This window comes from Vespa crabro, chromosome 17 (assembly GCF_910589235.1).
Source record: "Vespa crabro chromosome 17, iyVesCrab1.2, whole genome shotgun sequence".
Lineage (NCBI taxonomy): Eukaryota > Metazoa > Arthropoda > Insecta > Hymenoptera > Vespidae > Vespa > Vespa crabro.
The window spans coordinates 3075826-3098325 of record NC_060971.1 but is presented as its reverse complement, the minus strand read 5'-3'; the positions used below and the strand labels follow the sequence as shown (position 1 = coordinate 3098325).

The window sequence follows — 22500 nt, the reverse complement described above, 5'->3', positions numbered from 1 at the left end:
ATCCTTAATGGTGGCGGTGTTGTTGCACGTTATGAAATACGTATAAAACGGAACCATCGCTACTCCACCATTTTTTGCCTATAGAGTAGACATATTTATATTAAGCAAAATGTACTTGGTTCGTTGATAATGTCTACTAAAAATATAATATCCAAACGTAACTGGTACAGTTTCATAATTACTAACGATGAATTTATTCTATTTCATTGATTTTAAGAGAGAGAAAAAAATATATACATATATATATATATATATATATATATATATATATCTTTTTCTTATCTACTTGTGATATTACTTATCTATTAAAACAAATATATATATATATATATATATATATATATATGTAAGAGAAGTATAAGTAACAAAAATAATATATTCGTAATATTATAAATTTGTTTACTAGATTCCTGAGTACATCGTCCGGTACATTTCTACTGGAATTACAGAGTGCCCTTGCCGCACTATGAGAGAAAATCACTGGTGCCCTGGTCGTTTGCAGTGCTGCTCTCATCGTCCTTGTGGAAACATGAGAGAGATCCACCAGCATGCCCAACCTATTCAATTCCCTTACCACCGCCTGAAATGTGAAAAATATTTATGTGGTGCCTCCTCTACGTGTAACATCGTGCTTCCGTAGTGCATACAAAAGAAAAAATATATCTATATCTATATCCATATCTATATACATATCTATATACATATATACATCTATATATATATATATATGTATCTCTATATATATACATATATATATATATATATATATATATATATATATTATTTCATGCATGAAAATTTTGCGAAGACGGATGAAATGTGAACGCTTGAAAATGATTACTATATACGATGGACGCTTATATATTATTCACCTTTCCAAATTCGCTGAGCCCAGGTGTCTCATCTTGAGTGTTATTCGTTTCGCCAACTGAACATACTGCCCTGCCGAGAAAATATCCGTTAGAAAGTTTGTCCTACTTTTTCTTGAATTAATAATCAATTGATATATCTTTTACTTTCATTTGACCTTTTTATTTCACTTATATGACACCCTTTTTTTATTCGAACGATATATTTAATATTATACAAGATATTTCAATTAATATAAAACATCATAACAAAATATTATTTTTTCTTAATACGATAGAGCATTGAACGATGAAATTTTTTTCATCAAAAAATGACCATAATTAATATAAAAAATTGATATATATATATATATATGTATGTAAATATATATTTACAAAAATTGATTAATACTATTACTATGCAATCAAAATTACTGTGCAATCAAAATTCAAATTCAAGGAATAACATCGATATCATGTAAATCTTTAAAAGGATGATTGTAACGAAAAAAAAAAAAAAAAAAAAAATAAACAAAAGATCTATAAAACAATTTCTCTTTTTCTCTCTTTTTCTTCGATATTTATTTCAATTAATAGCAGACAACAGAGATATTTGAAATCTCGAAAGTTTGAAAAGTTAAGAGACAGAAATACTCACCAGGAAGTGTCACAAGCATGTGTCAAAGTAAGATATCGTGCCCCCAGGCCATAAAACGTTCTGAGAACACCCAAGGAGTTCCCAAGAGAATGACCACCTTCAACTCCTATCAGACTTGCAATTTTTCCATCGCGATGTGCCTCGATCAGGCCTGTATATTAAAACGAAACAATTTCCCCTTTTTATTTTATTTTGTTTTTCTTTTTCTTTTCTTTTTTCTTCCTTTCTTTTTTATTTTTTTTTTTTTTTTCTTATGCGCACTTATTCTTTTCTACGTCTATCCGACATCAATATATATTTTCTGATCTAAAATATTCAAATATGTAAATGTGATGGCTTCGATTGTGAAATCTAAAAGTATACTTTCATAATCGTTTAACGTAATATGTTATGACTTAATAGATTTTATAATCTTTTATGTCGTAGAAAATTTTATCTTCTACGTTTGTTCTTATTAATTAATTCAAATCAAGGTAATCACCAGATAGAAAGTCGTTTTAAAGGAACGATACGTCTAACGAAGACTTCACGTATCATCTGTTCAAATGCTAGTCCTTTCTAGTTAATTCGTTTTAACGTTAAACGCTCACCCTTGACAGAAGTAACCAAAGTTAAGTGTTGAGCATTCATCTCGGCGAGCCGACGAATTACGTCGATTTGTTCTAGAGAAAGTTGAACTGCATTTAGCTGTGCCGCATCACAGGGAACGTAGGCGGACCAAAACTATAAGAAAAAAACAAAAAAAGAATAATAAAAGGAAAAAAATCAAGAGAATAAAAGAGAGAGAGAGAGAGAGAGAGAGAGAGAGAGAGGAGAAGAAAAAAAAGAAATATAAGAGAGATGAAATAAAGATGATGAATAACAAGGATTACCTAAGTTAATCTGTTGGTCTGATCAAATATAGATTTTTCTACTTATGCAATACCGTCTTCCTCGTCTGCAAGCTTCTTCACTATTGACTTAACAATGATACCATTCTCGTTCCTTTACTTCCCACCCCCATCCCCCATTCCCAAACCCGAAAAGAAAAAAAAAAAAAAAAGAAAAGAAGAGCTCTAAGTCGACATTTTTTTGCCCTTTGAGCTCTGATATTCAGAGGCCAGACGAGCATGACGGCGCTGCGCATCTATTGATTATCTGTGCGGAGTACCACTGTTGGGCGGAGATAGGAAGAGATGGCGACGTTCGGCATAACAATGAATGACAAAGAGGATAAATATGTGTAGAATGTGTTTATCAAAATATTAATTGATTTTTTGTCTTCCCTCTTTAAAAGCAACCATAAAAATAAAATCTAAGCTAAGATCAACATATCGGATACGTATACGTATCGTCCGTACATAATACATACATACATATAAATATATATATATATATATATACATACATATATATATATATATATGTATGTGTGTGTGTATATTTTTTCTACGCATTATTCGAAGTAATCCATTTGATTGAAAATTACCTGTGCACCAACGAGGCCAGCGCGCAATCTAGGAATATCTGTATGACTCCAATCCGATCTGGCCCAAGGGTCCACTCTACCGAGATCGCTACTCAAGTTAACCTCGCCCAGTTGATTATGTACGAACTTTCTCACGTTCCAGGGCAAATCGTTATGCCTAGAAAATGAACATTAATTGTATATGGATCCTTTCATTTTGTTTCTCAATTCTTAGTTTGATTCTGTTTTTTTTTCTTCTTCTTTTTTCTTTTTTTTTTCTTTTTTTTTTTTTTTATTCCTTTCCCCGCAAAGACAAAGATATATAAATATATATAAAAAGATAAGGATAATGTATGATAATTTAAAATAGATACTTTCGTGAATAATGAAATTAAAGTTTTTGTGGAAATCACTATAATCTCGATGGAAGATCAAATTATTGAAGATATTTTCAATTTTTCAAGAAGATCACTTTTTTTTTTCTCTCTCTCTTAGTGTCCCTTCTCAATTTTTGTCTTTTCCAGAGCAGAAACTATTACTAGAATATTCCGATGGTCTAGTTCAAGCTAAAGAAAGTCGAAATAAAAAACTGTTGACCTAAAAGCCACGTAGCACGTTCAATGGTTAAGTCATCAGGTAAATTAGCTTTCTCTACCTTCTGACATTAATAGGACTTAATTCGAAAAAATTATGGAGGATCTTATCGAGATGGAAAAATCTTGAATAGATTCAACCGAGGCTAATGACGTTTTATGTTCATTTTATAAATACAAGGTAAAGATTTTGTTGGGAAAAAAAGAAAAAAAAGAAGAAAGAAATTATTGACAAAGGAATTTTCCTGATGGTTTTAATAATTGGTCCTAAATTTACCTTCTATTAATAAGCGGTAAGAAGATTATGATCGGACTACGGACTCACCCATCGATTAGAGGCACTTCAGTGAGAATCCTTCTTATCACGTCCAGTCTCTGCTGATGCGTGACAGGTACGGATTGTAACAGGAGTGGTAAGCATAAACCACCAAGAAGCAATGCCGCTATCAGAAGAAGGATAGGCGTTAAGACTCGGCATCTTCTCCGAGGACTCTCATCCATGCGATCCTTGCTGCTTCCACTACTTGGCGAGTCCTCGCACGGTGGTGGTAGTCGCACGGTGCCATTGCACGGTGCCACGTCTGGCAGTTGTGTTAGGCACGTAGTCTGAAACAAGATCAGGAATGGACGTGCTTGTCAGATTTTACAGGTTTCACTGACACTGGTCGTAAAAGAAATCCTGAAAATGTTCAAAATTTTACAAAGACATTTTCTCGATTAACGTCAATGATTTTTATTTTCTTTCAACTAAATCACAGAGATTTATCTGAACTTTTTCTTCGATTTTTATTATTAAATACGTTTCTTTGCTTTCTTTTCTTTTTTTTTTTTTTTTTTGCGTAATATACGGCAAATGACAATTCCTTCGTATAATTTAACTGTAAAGAATTTTTTTTCAAATCATCTTCTTCGAGATCATCATTAATTCTTCATTTTTTTTTTTTTTCTATCTTTTCAATAATTATTTTTTTTCCATCTTAACCAATAGAAACATTATGAAAAAAAAAAAAAAAAAAGAGAAAAAATATTCTGAGTCGAAAGAATTTTGTGTGATCGTATTAACGTGAAATAAATGACGTGTTACACTTATTTACACATTCCAGAGTTATTGATAGATTAGAATTAATCATTCTTGATTTAATATTTCATCTACTAGGTGTAAACATTTTTTATTTACGCATTCAAATATATCTAATGACATTGGAAGATCAAATAATGCTGGAAATTATGCGATAGAGAATAGTAGATGCATGCTTGGTTGTCAATGCCGTTGGCTATCAATCTATACAGCGCAACTGAATATCATTTTGAACATCATTTTAATCAAGATAGAGGATATATTTTTAATTGATTTTTTTTTTTTTTTAATTATTCAATATATCATTCATATATTGTTTAATCATTAAAAAAAAAAAAAATATTTCTTATAATATTCATTGAATTTTTTCACGTATGTTTCAGTATTCATTAAAAATATAGATGCAAAATAATTACAGATATAGTTCTTGAAAAAAATTTAATGCGACTTTGAAGAAATAAGAAAAAAAAAAAAAAGAAAAAGAAAAAATTCCCTACAACCATTTTAAAACTCTTTTTGAATTATCTTATAAAGATTGATTCACAGAAAAGTAGGTCACTACTTTACAGTTTATACGTGTTGTTTTGATATTATCTTTATAGTATTTATCAGTGTAGCAACAGTGATGATATTCTCAATTTGATACTTGTCAGTGTGGCAATAGCATGATAACAGTGTAATATATATTTGTGTTGTCAGCATTTTTCCTCCCTCCCTCCCTGCTCCCTTCTAGCCCAATGCATCATATTGACCTTAAGTAGTGTACTGTATTATGAGGGTTAATGTACTTGATAATAAAAAAAATCGCGATTATAGATCATAAATATATGCATATACACACACACATACACATATATATATATAGTAAAGGTTCGAGTAAAAAAAATCCATGACATTTTTATCCAAAAGATTCCAATTAGAGTTTTAGAGATATTACAAAAAAAAAGCATCGTATAAAAATGATTTACAATTCGTACGCTTTAATATATCAACGAAAGGTTAAGCAAATGGATCGACGTATTTTAAATCGACTTTCTAAATTACTACCGCCCGTGACTTTTCTATTAATTTCTTTTTATATAAATTAAGTATAACTTTAAAAAAAAACTTTTTTTAAATAATTTTAATAATTTTAATAAATTTAAATGTAATAATAATTTTAATAAATTTAAATTTACCAGGGAATAGCTATACATCAGGCATTCACGCATTCAAATACTTTCACGCGACAAATTAAAGATCTTTTCATTTTCGTATCAACGCTAGTAACCAATCAGAGATCAATCCTTCTCTTTCCAAATACTTTTTTCTCACAAAGTTTCTCTTCCGAATTTTAACCGCATAGTTAGTCGCAATTCAACGTCTCAAGTCGCAAGTAAAAATTCTCCATCGAACATTTAATATCTCTTGTAGAACACAATATGCTGTTATAATTTTCGTGAAAATACGTAATAATAATATACACAAATTTGTTTGTACTTTAATCGAAATCTTTTAATCTTTGTGTTAAATGTTACATGTGTTTGTGTTAAATATTATATTTTTATCTTATACGGTTTTATTATTTTATCGAATATAAAATATAGTTAAAGAAATCCAATAAACTGAAATACGATTATTAAATTATTAGATTCTTTAAAAGCGTGTTTTTAAGAATTAAGTATTTTTTAAAGATTCGTGAATGCACAATAGTATTGAAATATCTTCTTTACGTAAGAATAAATATCAAGAATGATCCTTCCATTTTACAAAACTCTTTTGTAGATCAAAATCGAACAAGACTTTTGATCATAAAAAAATTCTTAAGATATAATATCGATCAGTTGTTTGAACAAATATTATATATTCCGTTATATTGAATATTATTGAAGATGGAACAAAATTTAAATTATTACGTCTTACGTATCATTTTTAAATATTTAAATGGACAGGATTTATCTAATGCGTCGCAAGTTTGCAAGTATGATTATAATAAATATTTATTAATATAAATATTATAACAGAATGTATTAATAATTAATATCATTTACTTTATATTTGTAAGATCTATAATACGAAAAGTGTATTTATAAGATAATTTTTTTTTATGATTATAGATCTTGGTTAGAAACAGCTGCGGATGAAAAAAAAAGAAGAGGTCCTTCGTCTAATACAAAGAGCAAAAAAGAAATAAAATCCTATGAGAATTGGGAAGACGTAAAAAAAGAAACGATCGAATATTTTACGCTTAAACCAATATTATGTATGTTTTTTACTTATGCAGTAAAGGAAGATACACATTTACAAAGTAAGTTTGATCTTACTTATATGTTGATTCACGAATGTCACATTGTCATTTGAAGTATTTTAAATCTTTTTTTAAGGATGCCATTGCAAATATTTACCTCATAATTGTTACTCCGTATCAGTGAACACAGACAGTTTTTTATCGGAGGAAGAGTTTCTCGTTTCTATGTGTTTTCCTAAGTTACAAAATATACAAATATCAACGTTTACTTTTAATAGACATCCATGGACAATGGGAATATACTGTGAGGAATTAAAAACTTTATTTGATAATTCCTTTAATAATGCCGAAAAATTAAGAACTACAATTGAAGGTTTATTCGTTAATGATTGTAATAATACAACAAGCTGTTGGATCTTATTATGCAAAATATTCTATGGGGCTTGTATAGGATTTGATTTAGTGGAGCATTTCTATAAATGGTAATATTTTAAATATTAAATATACTTTTACATATATCTAATAGATCGTATATATGTATTTGTAAATATCTAGAATTTGTCGTTTTTTTTCTTTTTTTTTCTTTTTTTCTTTTTTTTTTTTTCTTACATAGGTTTCCACACAAAAGAATTTTTGTATGCGGTGGGATTATAAATCATATATCGGTTTGTAATTCGGAACATAATTCACGTATATGCAGAGATCAAGCAGAATGTGTTGCTATTTTAATAAGTGGTACTGAAATGCAAATCTGGACTGTATCTTTGGACGAAATGAATGATGATGTTCATAGCTTCGAAGATAAAATTGAGGACATTAAACAGATTGTTGAATTAAAGAGGCACTCTATAATTTTCATGTTTATTTCTGAATATTGTACTACCTCTTTGAATAATTTAGAATTAACTGTATTCGAATATTTTCCAAGAGTGCCGATAGTTAAATATATATGTCATGGAGCATTTGGAGGAGAAAATTTGGATGGTTTGTACATCTTCAAAAAAAGAAAAAAAAGAAAAAAAAAAAGAAAAAAAAAACAACATATTAATTTATAGATATTTATAAAATTATTTCTTTCTATGATTATTTCAGAGAAGTATATACAAGGTTGTAACAATTTCGAGAACAAGGATACTTCAGTATTTATGATACTTACATATAATTAAGTACTTAATGGAAATGATGATTGTTGTAGAAATATTTACATAACTTTTGCCAATATTTTAATATTTAATATACATAGTGAATATTAATAATAAAACATAAGGAAAAATAAAAATATATCTGATACTCACACATACGCATACATTTATCATTTTATTTATCGTATGTATATCAAATATTTTAAATATTAAATATATTTTTATATATCTAATACATATGTATTAATTAATTGTCATGAATTAGTCCTATATATGTGTAATAAATTCTTATTACACAGACAATAAATTCTTATTACACATACAATAAATTCTTATATATCTTAGGATATAGTTAAACAATATCCTTCTAATACTTTATTGTATGTAATAACAGATATGATATAAAAGAAAGCATATATTTTTGAAAGAAGAAATATTTCTTAGGTTAAATGTATTAATTAATTATTTAATAATGTTAAGAGACAATTATGTTTCGAATTTAGAAATTACATATGATGTTATTGATGACAATCTTATTGTATATAAAAATTCTTTTATGTGAACATCTACGTAAAAAGAAAAAAAAAAAAAAAAAAGAAAAAACGATAAATTCTAGACATTTTCAAATACGTATGTACGATCTATTAAATATATAAAAATATAAAAATATGGATTTATGAAAAATGAACTTAAAATATTTGATCTGATCTTAAAATATTTCTTTTGTTTTTTTTCTTTATACAGATAATTATATTTCGAACGTATAAATACAAGTTTTCGATAAACCAAGATGTTCCCATTTAATTTATTGACAGGGACAATTATTTTTTTACTGCTTTATAACTTTGTCATGCATTTTTAATGCATTTTTAGAAGAAAATTGTTTCCACGAAAGATACGATGATTATGAAGAAGATTGGATATTTATGCAGGATATATAAGATTTTCTTTTGAAATAGAAATATTAAAATATGAAAATATAATGAGATATATTCACAATAAAGAAAATATTTCTTATATTCATTACAAACTTTACGTTTATTTATTTTATATTTATTCATTGTGAACAAAAAATTATTAAGATCTTCTTTGTATATATAATTGTGAAATATAATTAAAAGTTTGGACTAGAAGATATCACTTAGATTTGTGATTAATGATAACGCAAGATTACTCGATTAAGATTATAAGAATATCACGAAAAACGACGTTCATAATATATGAATTGAAGTCAAGTTTAATGAGCTCTAATCTGATAAACATGAAGGAATTTAATGAATATTTTATTATAAAATTGCATTCGTATGAATAGATATTAAAATTCCATTTTAATTGTACAGACTATTTGGAATATGATGATAACAATATCTTTCTCATAGACCAGATATTTTTTGTCTGTAAGTATTTTATTATCTTAATCTCATGTAAAATATCATTCACGGAGAAGAGGATGCTGCTAATTTTATCAAGTTTTTAATCACAAAAACTGATTTAAATGTCTGAAGATTAAAGTTATTTTCTTTTTTTTTTTCCTGATATTTCTTATGTTTATCTTAAGGTCAATAAAAAAGAAAAAAAAACAAGAAAAAAAATATATAATTGAAGAAGTTGTATAGTCTACGTTATCAAATAAAATAAAAGAAGTTGATAATTTCTATATTATCAAATAAAAAAAAATCTTAGATCATTCATTAGGGCCACTAATTACTACTGATAATACTATGCATACAATAAATTCTGATAAATTAGATAGAATTATTACATTTGATCAAGTCTTGACTTTATCTGCTGATTTTTTCATGACTTTGGATTTAACTAATACCATGTACGTGTAATAAATTCTTATGTATTTTAGGATAAAGCTGAATAATTTCCTTCTAATATTTTATTGCATGTAATAAACAGATATGATATTAAAGAAAGCATATATTGTTTATATTCTACAGAAAGCAAATATTTTTTTAACTTAAAGGAGATAATTATTATTTATTAATGAAATTATTAATTAATGAAATATGAATATATATATATATATATATATATATATATATACATATATGAACCGTTTATTTTGAAAGTGGCCTAACTCCATTTGTCAATTTTTTCCGATTGCTATAATTACATGTACAACTTTATCTTATTTATCAGTAAAGCTTTTCAGGTTGTTTATATTCCGAGCAAATACGATAATTTTTGACACATAAGTTTTCAGAGTTATCCGCACCTACTGGTTTAGACACGCCCCATGCTAATTTAGCCCCGCCCCTTGGATACTTGGCTACGCCCCCTGAATACTTGGCCACGCCTCCTGATGGTTTAGCCCCGACTCTTGGCTACTTGGTCACACCCCCTACTGGTATAGCCCCGCCCCTGAATACTTGGCCACGCCCCCTGATGGTTTAGCCCCGACTCTTGGCTACTTGGTCACACCCCCTACTGGTATAGCCCCGCCCCTTGGATACTAGACCACGCCCTCTGAATACTTGGCCCCGCCCCTTGGATACTTGGCCACGCCCCTGATGGTTTAGCCCCACCCCTGGAATACTTGGACGCGCCCCCTGATGGTTTAGCCCCGCCCCTTGGATATTTGGCCCCGCCCCCTTGGGTTGGTCTCGCTCCAAGTGTATTTAGTCATTCTTTCTCTCTCCTTCTCAGTCTCTAGTAGTAGTGTTAAGTTAAAAAATTTATTTAACCAACAAATGGTATGGTAAGAAACAGATAAAGAATAAACGTTATGTATGGTATGCAAGAGAGATAAATTCTGAGAATACTGACAAGCAGAATGAGAGATCAGTGTGTGGTAAGAATTTGTGCGTATGTTTGTGTGAACAAATGCAAAGATAAAAGATTCCAAATGGACGATTCTTCTTGGATTTAATTATAAAATGAATTTAGTTAGATCAATTTGATCAGAGCAGCAGTCAAGATTCCGATTTCAAATCCTAGTTATACAAAAAAAAACAAAAACCTTATCATTCACAGATTAACAGCAACATAATAGAGGACATATTACAACATACTGTTTCTCGTGTAATTTATTATACTGCTTGAAAGAGAGAGAGAGAGAAACTTTGATAATAACGATTAAATATATCTAATAAAATTAGACATGTATTATTTAATTAAAGATTTATCGACATTCTTTTTAGCTACTAAATCGCACTATTTTTTTTTTTAGCAATTTTAATTCGATAAAGTTACGTTCCTTTCTCTGTCTCCTTTTTAACGCCTTTATTTTTTAATGCTCCTTAATTAAGCCTCCTTTTCTTTCCCAATGGCTTCGAATGACTTCAAAATGTTATAGTACATTATTATTGTCGTTATATTCAGGTTGCATTTCATTCGATGTATGCACAATGCTATGATCAATTAAAGAAATTTCATTATATTGAAAACCATTTTATCGTATCGACGTTATCAAAACCAATTATATATCCTAGTATTGTATCAAATGAAAAAAGTATTTTTCTCGTAAGCACATCGTATTATTATCCATATCACTTTTCTACATATATATATATATATATATATATATATATATATATATATATATATCCTCAATATTATTTAATAATTTTCTCCATTTCGAAACATCATACTTTTTCTTTTTAATATCCGTAATTGTTGATTTCTCAATACTGTATTTTTTTCACTAATGCAATTGCATTTTGATCGTTCCCAAGTTTATCAATAATTTCACGTTTCATTCCCTATTGTTAATACTATTCATTTTCAATGTGTATGACATTATCTGACGATTATAGATTACGTTTATTACAGTCTCTTGTGCTTAATGCAAACTTATTTTGTATGTATACAAAATCTTTTCAAATAACAGAGAATTCGTGTAATAGTAATGCCGATTATAGATTTCTTTTTTTGATTGAAAGTAGCTGAAGAAAGAAGAAGAAAAGATCCTTTCGTCTATTATAAGGAGCAGAAGAAATATGAAACCATCTTTGAATGGCATGAAAAAAATAAGAAAAAAAAAATAAATAAATAAAGGATAGAACGTTTTATAAACTTACTTTATATATGTTGCTTCAACAGACGTAATTGTGCTTCACAAAATATGTCTGATCTCATTCATATATCATTATTTTAAGATACTTCGATATTTTTTCAAGCGATGCCATTGAGAGTATCTACCATTTAATTATTACTCTGTTACTCTGTATCACTGAATATGAGAAATTTTCGTTTGATAGAAAAAGAAGATTTTATTTGTAGGTATGTTTTTTTTTCTTTTTTTTTTTTTTTTTTTTTAGAATACCTAACGTATCTAGCGAGAATTAAAAATTTGTTTATGACTTTGCGAAAAATTAAAATAATTTTTCTTTCAATAAGGATCGTTATAAAACAGATTGTCTGATATTATTATACGAATATCGATATCGTGATACAATGGGATGTGTCTGAAATTTACTGAAATGTTTCAACAACTGGTAACATTATATATATATATATGTATATACATTAGTAATATTATTAGTAATGTCATATATATATATATATATATATATATATATATATATATATATAGTATTTTGTATTCATAGATTATATATTCGTATTTGTAAATATCTAGAAATTGTCTCTTCACGTAGATTTCGTAATGGAAAAGCTTCTATACGGAATGGAATAGTAGATTATATATTAATTTGTAATTATTCTCTATAATTCTCGTGTATCTAAATACAACAGAATACTGAATGCTTTGTTATTTCAATAAGTTGTAAGGAGATGTAAATCTATAGTGTATCTTTAGAAAGATGATGTAATACTGAGAAAACGATTGTAGATAAATTCATGGGTCTTTAAAGACAGTATAGAATTGAAGAAATATCGTACAAAAGTTTCCTATTTATTTTTAATGTTCGTAGTAATCATTTGTGTTATTTTTTTTTTTATCAATTATATTTAATGAATTATTTTCCAAAGAATATCTACGATTAAGTATTTCGTATATGAAAGCACTTGAAGACATTTTGAATTGGTTTGTAAAATGTATTCGTAAAAAATAAATGTTCGTAAAAAAAAAAAAAGAAAGAAAAATAAATAAATAAATAAAATAATATTTACTTTATAGATATTTGAAAACTATTACTTTGTGATTATTTCAAAATTTAGAAACGTATAGAGAAAGATTTGATGATTTCGAAACGAGTAGTATAGAGGATTTATGATATTTACACACATATATATATATATATATATATATATATATATATATATATATATATAAACGTTATCATTCTATTCATATTACTTTTATATCAATTATAATTAATCATTCTATTTATCCTATACATACGAATTATTTAATTCGTTATACAATTATTTAATTGTATAATACGAATTATTTAATAATAACTTAATTATATAGTATCGTTAAAAGATAAGTCTTTAAGAATATATCATTTTTCTTTCTGCTCATATTTCCTAATGATATCAGCTGTCAAACAATCTCGACAATAGATTGATTTGATCATATATATATATATTTTTTTCTTTTTCTTTTTTTTTCTGAGAGACAAATAAGAAATAGGATATTTGTCATCCGATAACTTGAAAAATACTTAACTAATTTGGGACTTATTATATCATCATAAAAATATCTCGATGTCACGTACAAAAACGTGTAATAAAAAATGAGAGATGAGGGTTCTACAAAAAAAAAAAAGAAAGAAATATTAAGATATATCCTTAATGCGATCTTAGATCAAATGGATATTATCGTCCAATGTATTTTTTTAAACGTTTACAATTTTTTTTTAAATTTTCTTTTCAAAATTGCATTGCTTATGAAATATTCGACTGTATCCAATCTTTTACCTTATCATTTACAATAATATTAATCGTTTTTCGCATCGGATATAAAAAAGAATATTTATTTATTTATAAGTGTCAAATTCGTTTTAACAGACGAATTAAAGAATAAACGTTCAATAATTATAATATTGTCTATAAAAGAACATGAAGGTGAACTTGTTAAAAAAGAGTCGATAAAAAAATAATCTGTAATCGTCTCAATGTTCTTTTTTTCTTTTTTTTTTTTTTTTTTTTTTTGAACCACGTTATATCAAACAAAAAAATTGTAATGAAAACATTTTATTAAATGCTATTTGAAAAAAATATTAAATACTCCTTTCTTTGTACGCTATGTACGAGAATAATTTATTGTCATAAGATTATTATAAAAATGTGCTTTAAAAATCAACTTTGATATATTGCCATTTGAGATTGCATATCAGTTTTGAAACGTCTACTTTGCGTAAATATAAATATCAAACATGACACGTATGTATGTACATATATATATATATCATGACTTTCTTTCAAAAATTTCTTTTTTAAAGATTAGTATCGACTCTTGACCGTTCCTCCACGCCTTCTTTGACGTAATCGACGTAGTCGATGAATCGTTTGAAAAATGAAAGGAGATACCAACCATAAGCCAGTAATTATTTTTCGAAATTTTTCCGAAATATACTGTAGATTTTTATTCAAATATCTCTATTCGAATCTAATAAAGGAAGATAAGAATCTAATTTTTTCTAAATGTGTCACAACTATGTAACGATATATCATAAGGATAATTTTATTCGTATACATGGAGAAAACATAAAATTTTAAGTATCGTCACACGTATATGATATTGAATTATCAATGAAAATTAGTATGTCACAGAGATATATGACGTTGGTAGCGAATGTGTATTTAATGTAACATCATTTATTGTACGGTTCATAATCAAACGAGATAGCCAATACAATTATTAATATACAATATTGAATTATATATAATATACAATTATCAATATACGAAACATGAATATCTCAAAATGTGTATTTAAAATTTATTCATTTTAATAATTCCAAAATATATTGTTAAAAGTTAAATTCTACAAAGTTTCTTTATCGTGCATCTCCTTCGTGAATTATCGAAGAAATTGAAAATATTTTATGAAAAAATATTCTACAGATTTCGACCCTTATGCCGTAGCCCTTTTTCATCGTGATCAATGAATGGGTTTATAACTTTGACGTCTAAGATGAGATCAGAGTTTAAATCCATCGTGTAAATTGACTATCAACGTTGGTCCAGTGCAAGAAGCGCAATATAATGCGATCTCATGGTACAATAGCACGTACAATGCAACATTAAGAATTTAACATGTTGAATGTAGCATTAATATTACATGACTGATCCACAGTGCCAACGTTAATCTGCTATTGTATATATTATGTATATAAAATATTATTATAGAAATAGATAAATTAAGGCGTATTATTATGTTTAATAAATTTATCTTACTGGGAGTCTTCATATCATTCTAGTAACGATAATAATATTGAAACATTGATAACTATTGACATTAACATTAATTATGTATTTCAAATAATCATGGTGTCCCTATGGCGTTACAAATTCAATGCCGTTCACCGATAACCTTCATGGTCATTCAACGTGTTAATGGTAATGATGATTGTTGTTATCATTATTAATCCTTTGACTATTGTTAGCGCCTAAAAGCACTTAGTAAATTTGCGCTAGTGATACTGTAAGCATCAATAGGCGCTTAACCTACTTTAATACTTTATCAAATTATTAAATATATTGTGAAAAAAAAAGAAAAGCTTAAAGCTAATGTTACCTTTTTTTAATATGATCACTAACAATTCAATGTGTTGTACAAATAAATAAATAATATTTGTTTAATCTATTGAAATTGAGTGTTTGAATTATTTCAATATGTTTTCTCAGAAATGTACGCCTAACAAAAAATTGCTTGTCGTTCTCATTGTTAAGTCGCAACTGAATTCCTAACTTATTGTACGGTTGGAACGTTTCAAAGTCTGCCGTAAGGATTATGCAGATATTAATATAACTTTCGACGATATTTTATGAAATATACGTGGATCTGTTTAATGATAAAATATGTAAATAAAAAGGAAAAGATATTTTATCCACATTACATGTAAATAATAATTTACAACGTGTATATAAAAAAAAAAAAAATTATACATCATTTTATTCGTATTGTTCTTATAACAATTGCAATTTATCATTCTATTTATCGTATGCATATGAATTATTTAATTATATAATATTGTTAAGAGATAACTCTTCAAGAATATCACATTACCATCTATTCATATCTCCATATAATATCAGTTCACAAATAATTTCCAAAAATTAATTGACTTGATATATATTTATATATATATATATATATTTTTTTTTTCTAAGAGAAAAATAACAAGTAAAAAATTTGTCAAATAATAACTTGAAAAGTATCTAACAAAATTGTTACTAATTATATAACAATGAAAACGTTTCAATTCATTAATACAATTCAATTGTTTCTTTTCGATATAATTCAATTGTTATTTAGACTTTTGAAAGAAAATTTACACTCGTATAATGATATTAATTTTTCTTCGTTTCAGATTGAAAAAGAAAAAAAAAGGAAATTCTTACGATACTTCCTGAATACGTCACAATATCCGTTAAAGCATATGAAATATAAAATAATTCGAATTTTATCCATAGAAATCTGATGGCGATCTTGAAAGAAAAAGAATAGAGAAAAAATTAACTATATCATCTCAATTCTTTCTTTGTATCGTGTTATACGATAGGAAAAAAATGTTCGATCAAAATATTCAAAAAAAGAAAAAAAAAAATAATAATAATAATCTGATTATGTTTTATGATTTCTCCGGTATATACTTCGCATATGCTACGGTTTTATATTTACATAATATTTACATAATATTTATAATAAAATGTTTTAATTTTACCTTAAGTTGTTTATATGTTATTTTTATTTTGAATATTTTTATTTCCTTATTATTTTCTCGAATGAAGCAAAATGATTGAAAAAAAGCAGATCTTACAAAATGTTATTCGAAAAAAAAAAGAATTAAATACTCTTTCAAGTTATACGTTGAAACTTGTTTTACTTGTTTCATTGACTTTTTATTAATATCGTATTTCGTGATTGCACAATAATTCTGAAATTTTTTTTGCGTATATTTCGTAAAACATCGTCGAAAGTTATATTAATATTTGTAAATCACACTTGTGTCTTTAAAAACCTTTCTCTGTATATCAGTATCGAACGAACTTTTGACCATACCGGACTACTTTGACGTAATATTAAATAGTCATTTGAAAAAAATATTATATTAATGATATATTTCAAATATTATTGAAGATGGAAATAAACTTAAACTACGACATCTTGCGTATCCTTTTTAAATTTTTAAATGGAACGGATTTGTCTAACGCGTCGCAAGTTTGCAGGTAAGATTAGAATAAAAGATATTTATAATATATATATTTTCTAACAGAATATATTAACACATTCGCATTATCGTCCTATTGAAAAGAGCTATCAACTATAGGCAAGTAATTATTTTTCGAAATTTCTTCGAAATATATTATAGATTTTTATTCAGGTATTTCTATTCGAATCTAATAAAGAAAGATATAAATCTAGTTTTTTCTAAATGTGTCACAACTATGTAACGATATATCATAAGGATAATTTTATTCGTATACGTGGAGAAAACAAAACAAAATTTAAGTATCTTCAGACGTATATGATGTTGAATTATCAATGAGAATTAATATATCATAGAGATATATGACGTTGGTAGCGAACGTGTATTTAACATCATTTATTGTACGTAATAAAAGTGGTCATACGAAAAGTGTATTTAAAAGATAATACATCGAAATAATTTTCATGATAATAGATCTTGGTTGGAAGCGGCCAACGATGAGAACAAAACAAGAAGTCCTTTGTGTATTATAAAGAGTAGAAAAAGAACGAAAACATCTGTCAGTTTTAATGTCATAAAGAATGAAATGATAAAATGTCTTACGTTAAAACCTACTTTCACTATGTTTTTTGTAGCTTCGGAACAGGAAGATTCATCATCAGAAAGTATATCTGATCTTACTTATATGTTAATTCGTGAAATATCTTTACTTATGTTATTTAACATTTTTTTCATAGATTGCCATTGCGAGTATCTATCATATAATTCTTCATCCGTATCACTAAGTACGTGGAATTCTTTTCTAATGAAAGAAAAAGATCACATTGTAGGGACATTTTTTCCTAAAGTACCTAACGTACAAATATCAATGCTTTCTTTTAATAAGCATCCTATGAAAAATGGAATATATTGTGAGGAATTAAAAACTTTATTTGATGTTTCTTTCGATAATGCCGAACAATTAAAAACCATCTTTGAAGTTGTTTTCAATAAAGATTCTCATAAGACAAATTGTCTGATCTTGTTGTACAAATATTTCGATTATGGTTTTCTCATACCATTGAATCTATTGAGATGTTTTAAAAACTGGTAATATTTTAAATATTTAATATATATATATATATATATATATATATATATATATATCGTACATTTGTACTTGTAAATATTTCGAATGTATTTTTTTATTTAGGTTTCCATACGCAAGAACTTCTGTATGGGGTGGTGTTGTAGAAAAATTATCGATTTGTAATTCGTTATATAATTCAAGTGTATGTAAAAACAATGTGGAATGCGTTGCTATTTTAATAAGTGGTACTGAAATTCAAACCTGGTCTTTATGCTTGAATAAATGGTATAATACTGAGAAAAAAATCGAAGATAAATTTAAGATCTTTAAAGATGATATAGAGCTTAAAAAACAATCTATAGGTCTCATGTTCACTTCTAATATTCGTGATAGATTTTTGTATAATTTAGAATCAACTATATTTAAAAGATTTTTTCCAAGCATTCCATTAGTTGAATATTTTGGTAATAATGTATTTGCCGGAGAAATTTTTGACGGTTAGTAAAATTTACTAGTTTAAAAAGATAATATTTAATTCATGAGCTTATGTTAAATCATTGGTTTTTTTATGATTATTTCAGTAACATATGAAAGAAGATTTGAAGCTATGGAAAGCATTAACACTACGGCATTTATAATACTGACGTATAATTAAATATTTAATGGAAATAATGACTGTTATTATTATTATTATTATTATTATTATTATTATTATTATTATTATTATTATTATTATTATTATTATTATTATTATTATTATTATTATTATTATTAAACACGCATTTATAACTTTCGTCGATATTTTAACTAATGGATATAAAGCATTTTAATAAAAATGATGTCAAGAGAATTAAAATGTATCATATATATATATATAAATATTTATATAAACAGATAATAATATGTTTATTACATATGAAAAACAACATCATTTTATTCGCATCAATCTTATGTCAATTGTAATTTATCAATAGATTTATCATATATTTGTCAAATATTTAATTTATTCAATATTATTAAGAGATAAATAATCTTTAAGAATATATCATTTTCCTTTCTATTTAAATTTTCTAATATTTCCAAATAATTTCGATAAATTGATTGACTTGATTTTACATATATAGACAATTAAGAAAGAATCAATAGTATTTCGACGATTAAAAGATGAGAAGAATTTTAAGAAAGATTATGTCGTTCGTTCAGATATACATATGTCGTTCGATAACTAATTAAGAAAACAAAAAAAAAAAAAAGGAAGATAAAAAAGTACCATTCGAGAAAGATACACTTAGGTTAGCTGAAATAGGATGAGAATGTACATATATACGTTGTTATACATCCGCGAAGGTACGAGTGCTTGTTGTTGCGACCCGAAAGAGGCTCTATGCCCGAATCCACTTGGACATAGGCGCAGAAGAGCAAGATGTCTTAGGAAAAGTGAAGTAACTCAAGAGAGAAAAAAGAGAGAGAGAGAGAGAGAGAGAGAGAGAGATCTAAGGGGTTTCTTATTACCAAGACCGATACCCAACCCCTCGGACTCGCAGACTGTCGACGATGCCTCTCTCTCTCTCTCTCTCTCTCTCTCTTTTTCTATCTCTCTCTCTTTCTCTTTCTCTTTCTCTCTCTTCTGTTAACTGACTTTCTCTGTCCGACCCTTGGCGCTCTCGTTTCTTCTCCTTCATCCGGTAAGTGTACCGTGGGAAAACCTTAGGAACGGGATAGGTTGCAGCAGGTGAAGGGAGCTGGAAGGAGATGAGGGTGGATATGAAAGAGGGTGGTAAGAAAAGGGGGGGGGGTTGATTTTACTCTTCTATAAGAAAGTAAGAGAGGGTGGACAGACTCAAGAACATTATATTTAAGGATTTCCTCACTTTCAAAGACCTAGTTATAACGCGATTGAAAATTATTATCGTGTAAACACAATATATAGTTTGATGGACTCTTCGACACCAGTCGAAGTCTTTGACATTATCTATGATGACGTTACGATCTAATTGTGTAGACGTGTGTGTGTGTGTGTGTGTGTATGTGTTTGTATGTGTGTCGGGTAGAATGGGAAAGAAAGAGGGAAGAGATCTCGTATTTGTATTAGAAGGGGTGTTAAGATCATTAAAAGATATCCCATCGTATCCGCTTTTATCGTATCCATGTACATGAAAATCTAATGGATAATTTACGGGATGTATTAAATAGATAAATAAATAAATGAATAAATATAATAAATAAATAAATATAAATTTATATATTTTGATGTGCTTCGTGGGGCGGCGTGGGGGGGGGAGGGCAGGGAAAATGTAACATAGATTAGATCAATTAGATAGTAATTTTTTTGTTTCTTTTTTCTTTCAATTTTCATTAAGGAATTAATACAAATTGTATGGGAAGAAGTTAACGTTTATCGATTCGTAAGATTTAACAGTGAAAAACTTTAAAGAAGAGAACAAGTAGTGAGCGTTGAGTAATATAAAATCATTTAAATTTTATTCCTTTTCTTTTTCTTTTTTTTTTTTTTTTTTTTTTTTTTTTTAGAAATAAACTGTGTGAACTTGCGTTCCGACAAGAAGAAAAAAAATAAGAAAAAAAGGAAAGAAAAAAAAAAAGAGAAAAGAAAATCATATCTCGCCCATATAAATTTTGTAATACATTTCTGATTTTTATTATATCTTCTACGTACTTTTTTCCCTAATCCCTCCACCCCCACCCAACCGCTACTCCAACCTCTCAATCAGCCAACATCAACCATTCTCCGACGATAGAATAAAATTCGTTCGGGTTTTTTCCGAAGGTGTAGATAAATTCCATCGAAATTCATTATTATAAATTAATAGAGGAACATTACTCAGGAAATTATGAAATTATGAAGAGCGAGAGGTTTCGTTTTAATTTTTGTATTGTTTTGTTTTGTTTTGTTCCAATTTGTTTAATCTAACAATCTCAAGTCGAGTGAATAATCGTGGAATATTTATGGAAATATTCTAACGTAATGTGTAATCGATCGTTTAATTTTTATCCATTTAGGGAAAAAGAGTCGTGATACGTTGAATTTTCTTATCTTTTTTTCTTTCTTCTTTTTTGTTTTTTTGTTTTTTTTTTTTTTTATATTCACAGATTTTCAATCCCATCGACAATCTGTTTTTATCGTGTTTTAGTCGAACGTTCTCGTCAAGTCCGCTGTAAAAGAGAGATTCGACGACGGGAAACATCGTACGCGACACGAATTCGCAATGGTGGACTTGGAGAGATCAGTTTGAAAAGTAAAAAAAAAAAAAAAAGTGCTTGTTCGTTCGTACGAGACATTGCTGTTGTGTTGTTAAACGTTAAAATGAATCACCAGAGAATCGCATCGAAATGGAGCAATAAAATTTACTTTGAAGAAGGATCGTAAAATAAACGAAAGAAAAGAAAATGGAAACAAAAACAAAAAAAAAAAAAAAAAAGAAAAAATAATAAAGAACAAAGAAAAAAATGAGAGTGCTATATTTTTTCTTTATTCTCTTTTTTTTTTTTATTTTTGTTTTATTTTTATTATTTTCGTCAATTAAGAAAATCAGAAATTTCCGTGTATATATATATATATATATATATATATATATATATTTAAAAAAACATTTACTAAAATAATAATGTAACACTTGACAAAAATAATTAAATAATAATAATAATAATAATAATAATAATAATAACAGAAAATAATAATCCTTATAAAATAATAAATTAACATTTTCAAAGAACTTTATCCTGGTTGAAAAAGATAACGTTCACAATCCAATTATTATTCTCGAAAGGTAGAAGAAATATCGGAAGTTAATAATAAAAGGACGTTTTGGGAGCAAATACCGTAGCATCATTAAACTTGAAGAGCTTTAAGCTCGTGAATTTTGTTACAAGAAGTTTACTTTCTAAGCATCCTTCAAATAAGTATGTCGTTATTAGATCATCATCGCTCCTACCGTCGGAAAATCAAGACGATAAGAAATTGAAGTTTTCGAGTGTTTTATTCTATTTCAACGAAAAAAAAAGAAAAAAAAAAAAAAATAATAAAAAAAAAAAAGTAAAAAAAAAAAAAATAAAAAAACAACTTGTTCAACCGTCCATTTATAGATCATTCATTGTTGTATCGATTTTTTTTTTAGCGAAGAAAAAAA

The 22500-nt window shown here is 27.2% G+C and overlaps 2 protein-coding genes across 7 annotated transcripts in view; one reads left to right on the top strand and one right to left on the bottom strand.

Moving 5' to 3' along the window:
* The window catches only part of LOC124430236 (dipeptidase 1-like), a 132803-nt gene that overhangs the window by 8373 nt on the left and 101930 nt on the right, over positions 1-22500 (bottom strand). For all 5 annotated transcript variants that reach the window (XM_046976508.1, XM_046976509.1, XM_046976511.1 and 2 more), the window contains 7 exons: positions 3872-4152; positions 2975-3131; positions 2097-2229; positions 1507-1657; positions 873-942; positions 404-580; positions 1-78 (listed from right to left, as the gene is read on the bottom strand). The exon at positions 1-78 is cut by the window's left edge and continues 7 nt beyond it. In XM_046976508.1, coding sequence (XP_046832464.1) covers positions 1-78; positions 404-580; positions 873-942; positions 1507-1657; positions 2097-2229; positions 2975-3131; positions 3872-4152 — 1047 coding nt within the window. The remainder of the gene's footprint in view (positions 79-403; positions 581-872; positions 943-1506; positions 1658-2096; positions 2230-2974; positions 3132-3871; positions 4153-22500) is intronic.
* LOC124430237 lies at positions 5987-8140 on the top strand. Of its 2 annotated transcripts, none has more exons than XM_046976513.1 (5): positions 5987-5999; positions 6721-6911; positions 7130-7333; positions 7465-7835; positions 7944-8140. In XM_046976513.1, exons 2-5 carry the CDS (start codon positions 6865-6867, stop codon positions 8015-8017), a joined length of 696 nt encoding a protein of 231 aa, XP_046832469.1. In that variant the 5' UTR covers positions 5987-5999; positions 6721-6864; the 3' UTR covers positions 8018-8140. The 2 variants fall into 2 exon arrangements, with proteins under 2 accessions (XP_046832469.1, XP_046832468.1); XM_046976512.1 differs by having other exon boundaries at positions 5989-6584.

Excerpts from the sequence above, each read along its gene's own strand:
- LOC124430237 (XM_046976513.1), top strand. The coding sequence starts at position 6,865 with ATGTATGTTTTTTACTTATGCAGTAAAGGAAGATACACATTTACAAA. Across the intron at positions 6,912-7,129 it reads GGAAGATACACATTTACAAA|ACATCCATGGACAATGGGAA; the intron begins GTAAGTTTGATC and ends TACTTTTAATAG. Across the intron at positions 7,334-7,464 it reads GTGGAGCATTTCTATAAATG|GTTTCCACACAAAAGAATTT; the intron begins GTAATATTTTAA and ends TTTCTTACATAG.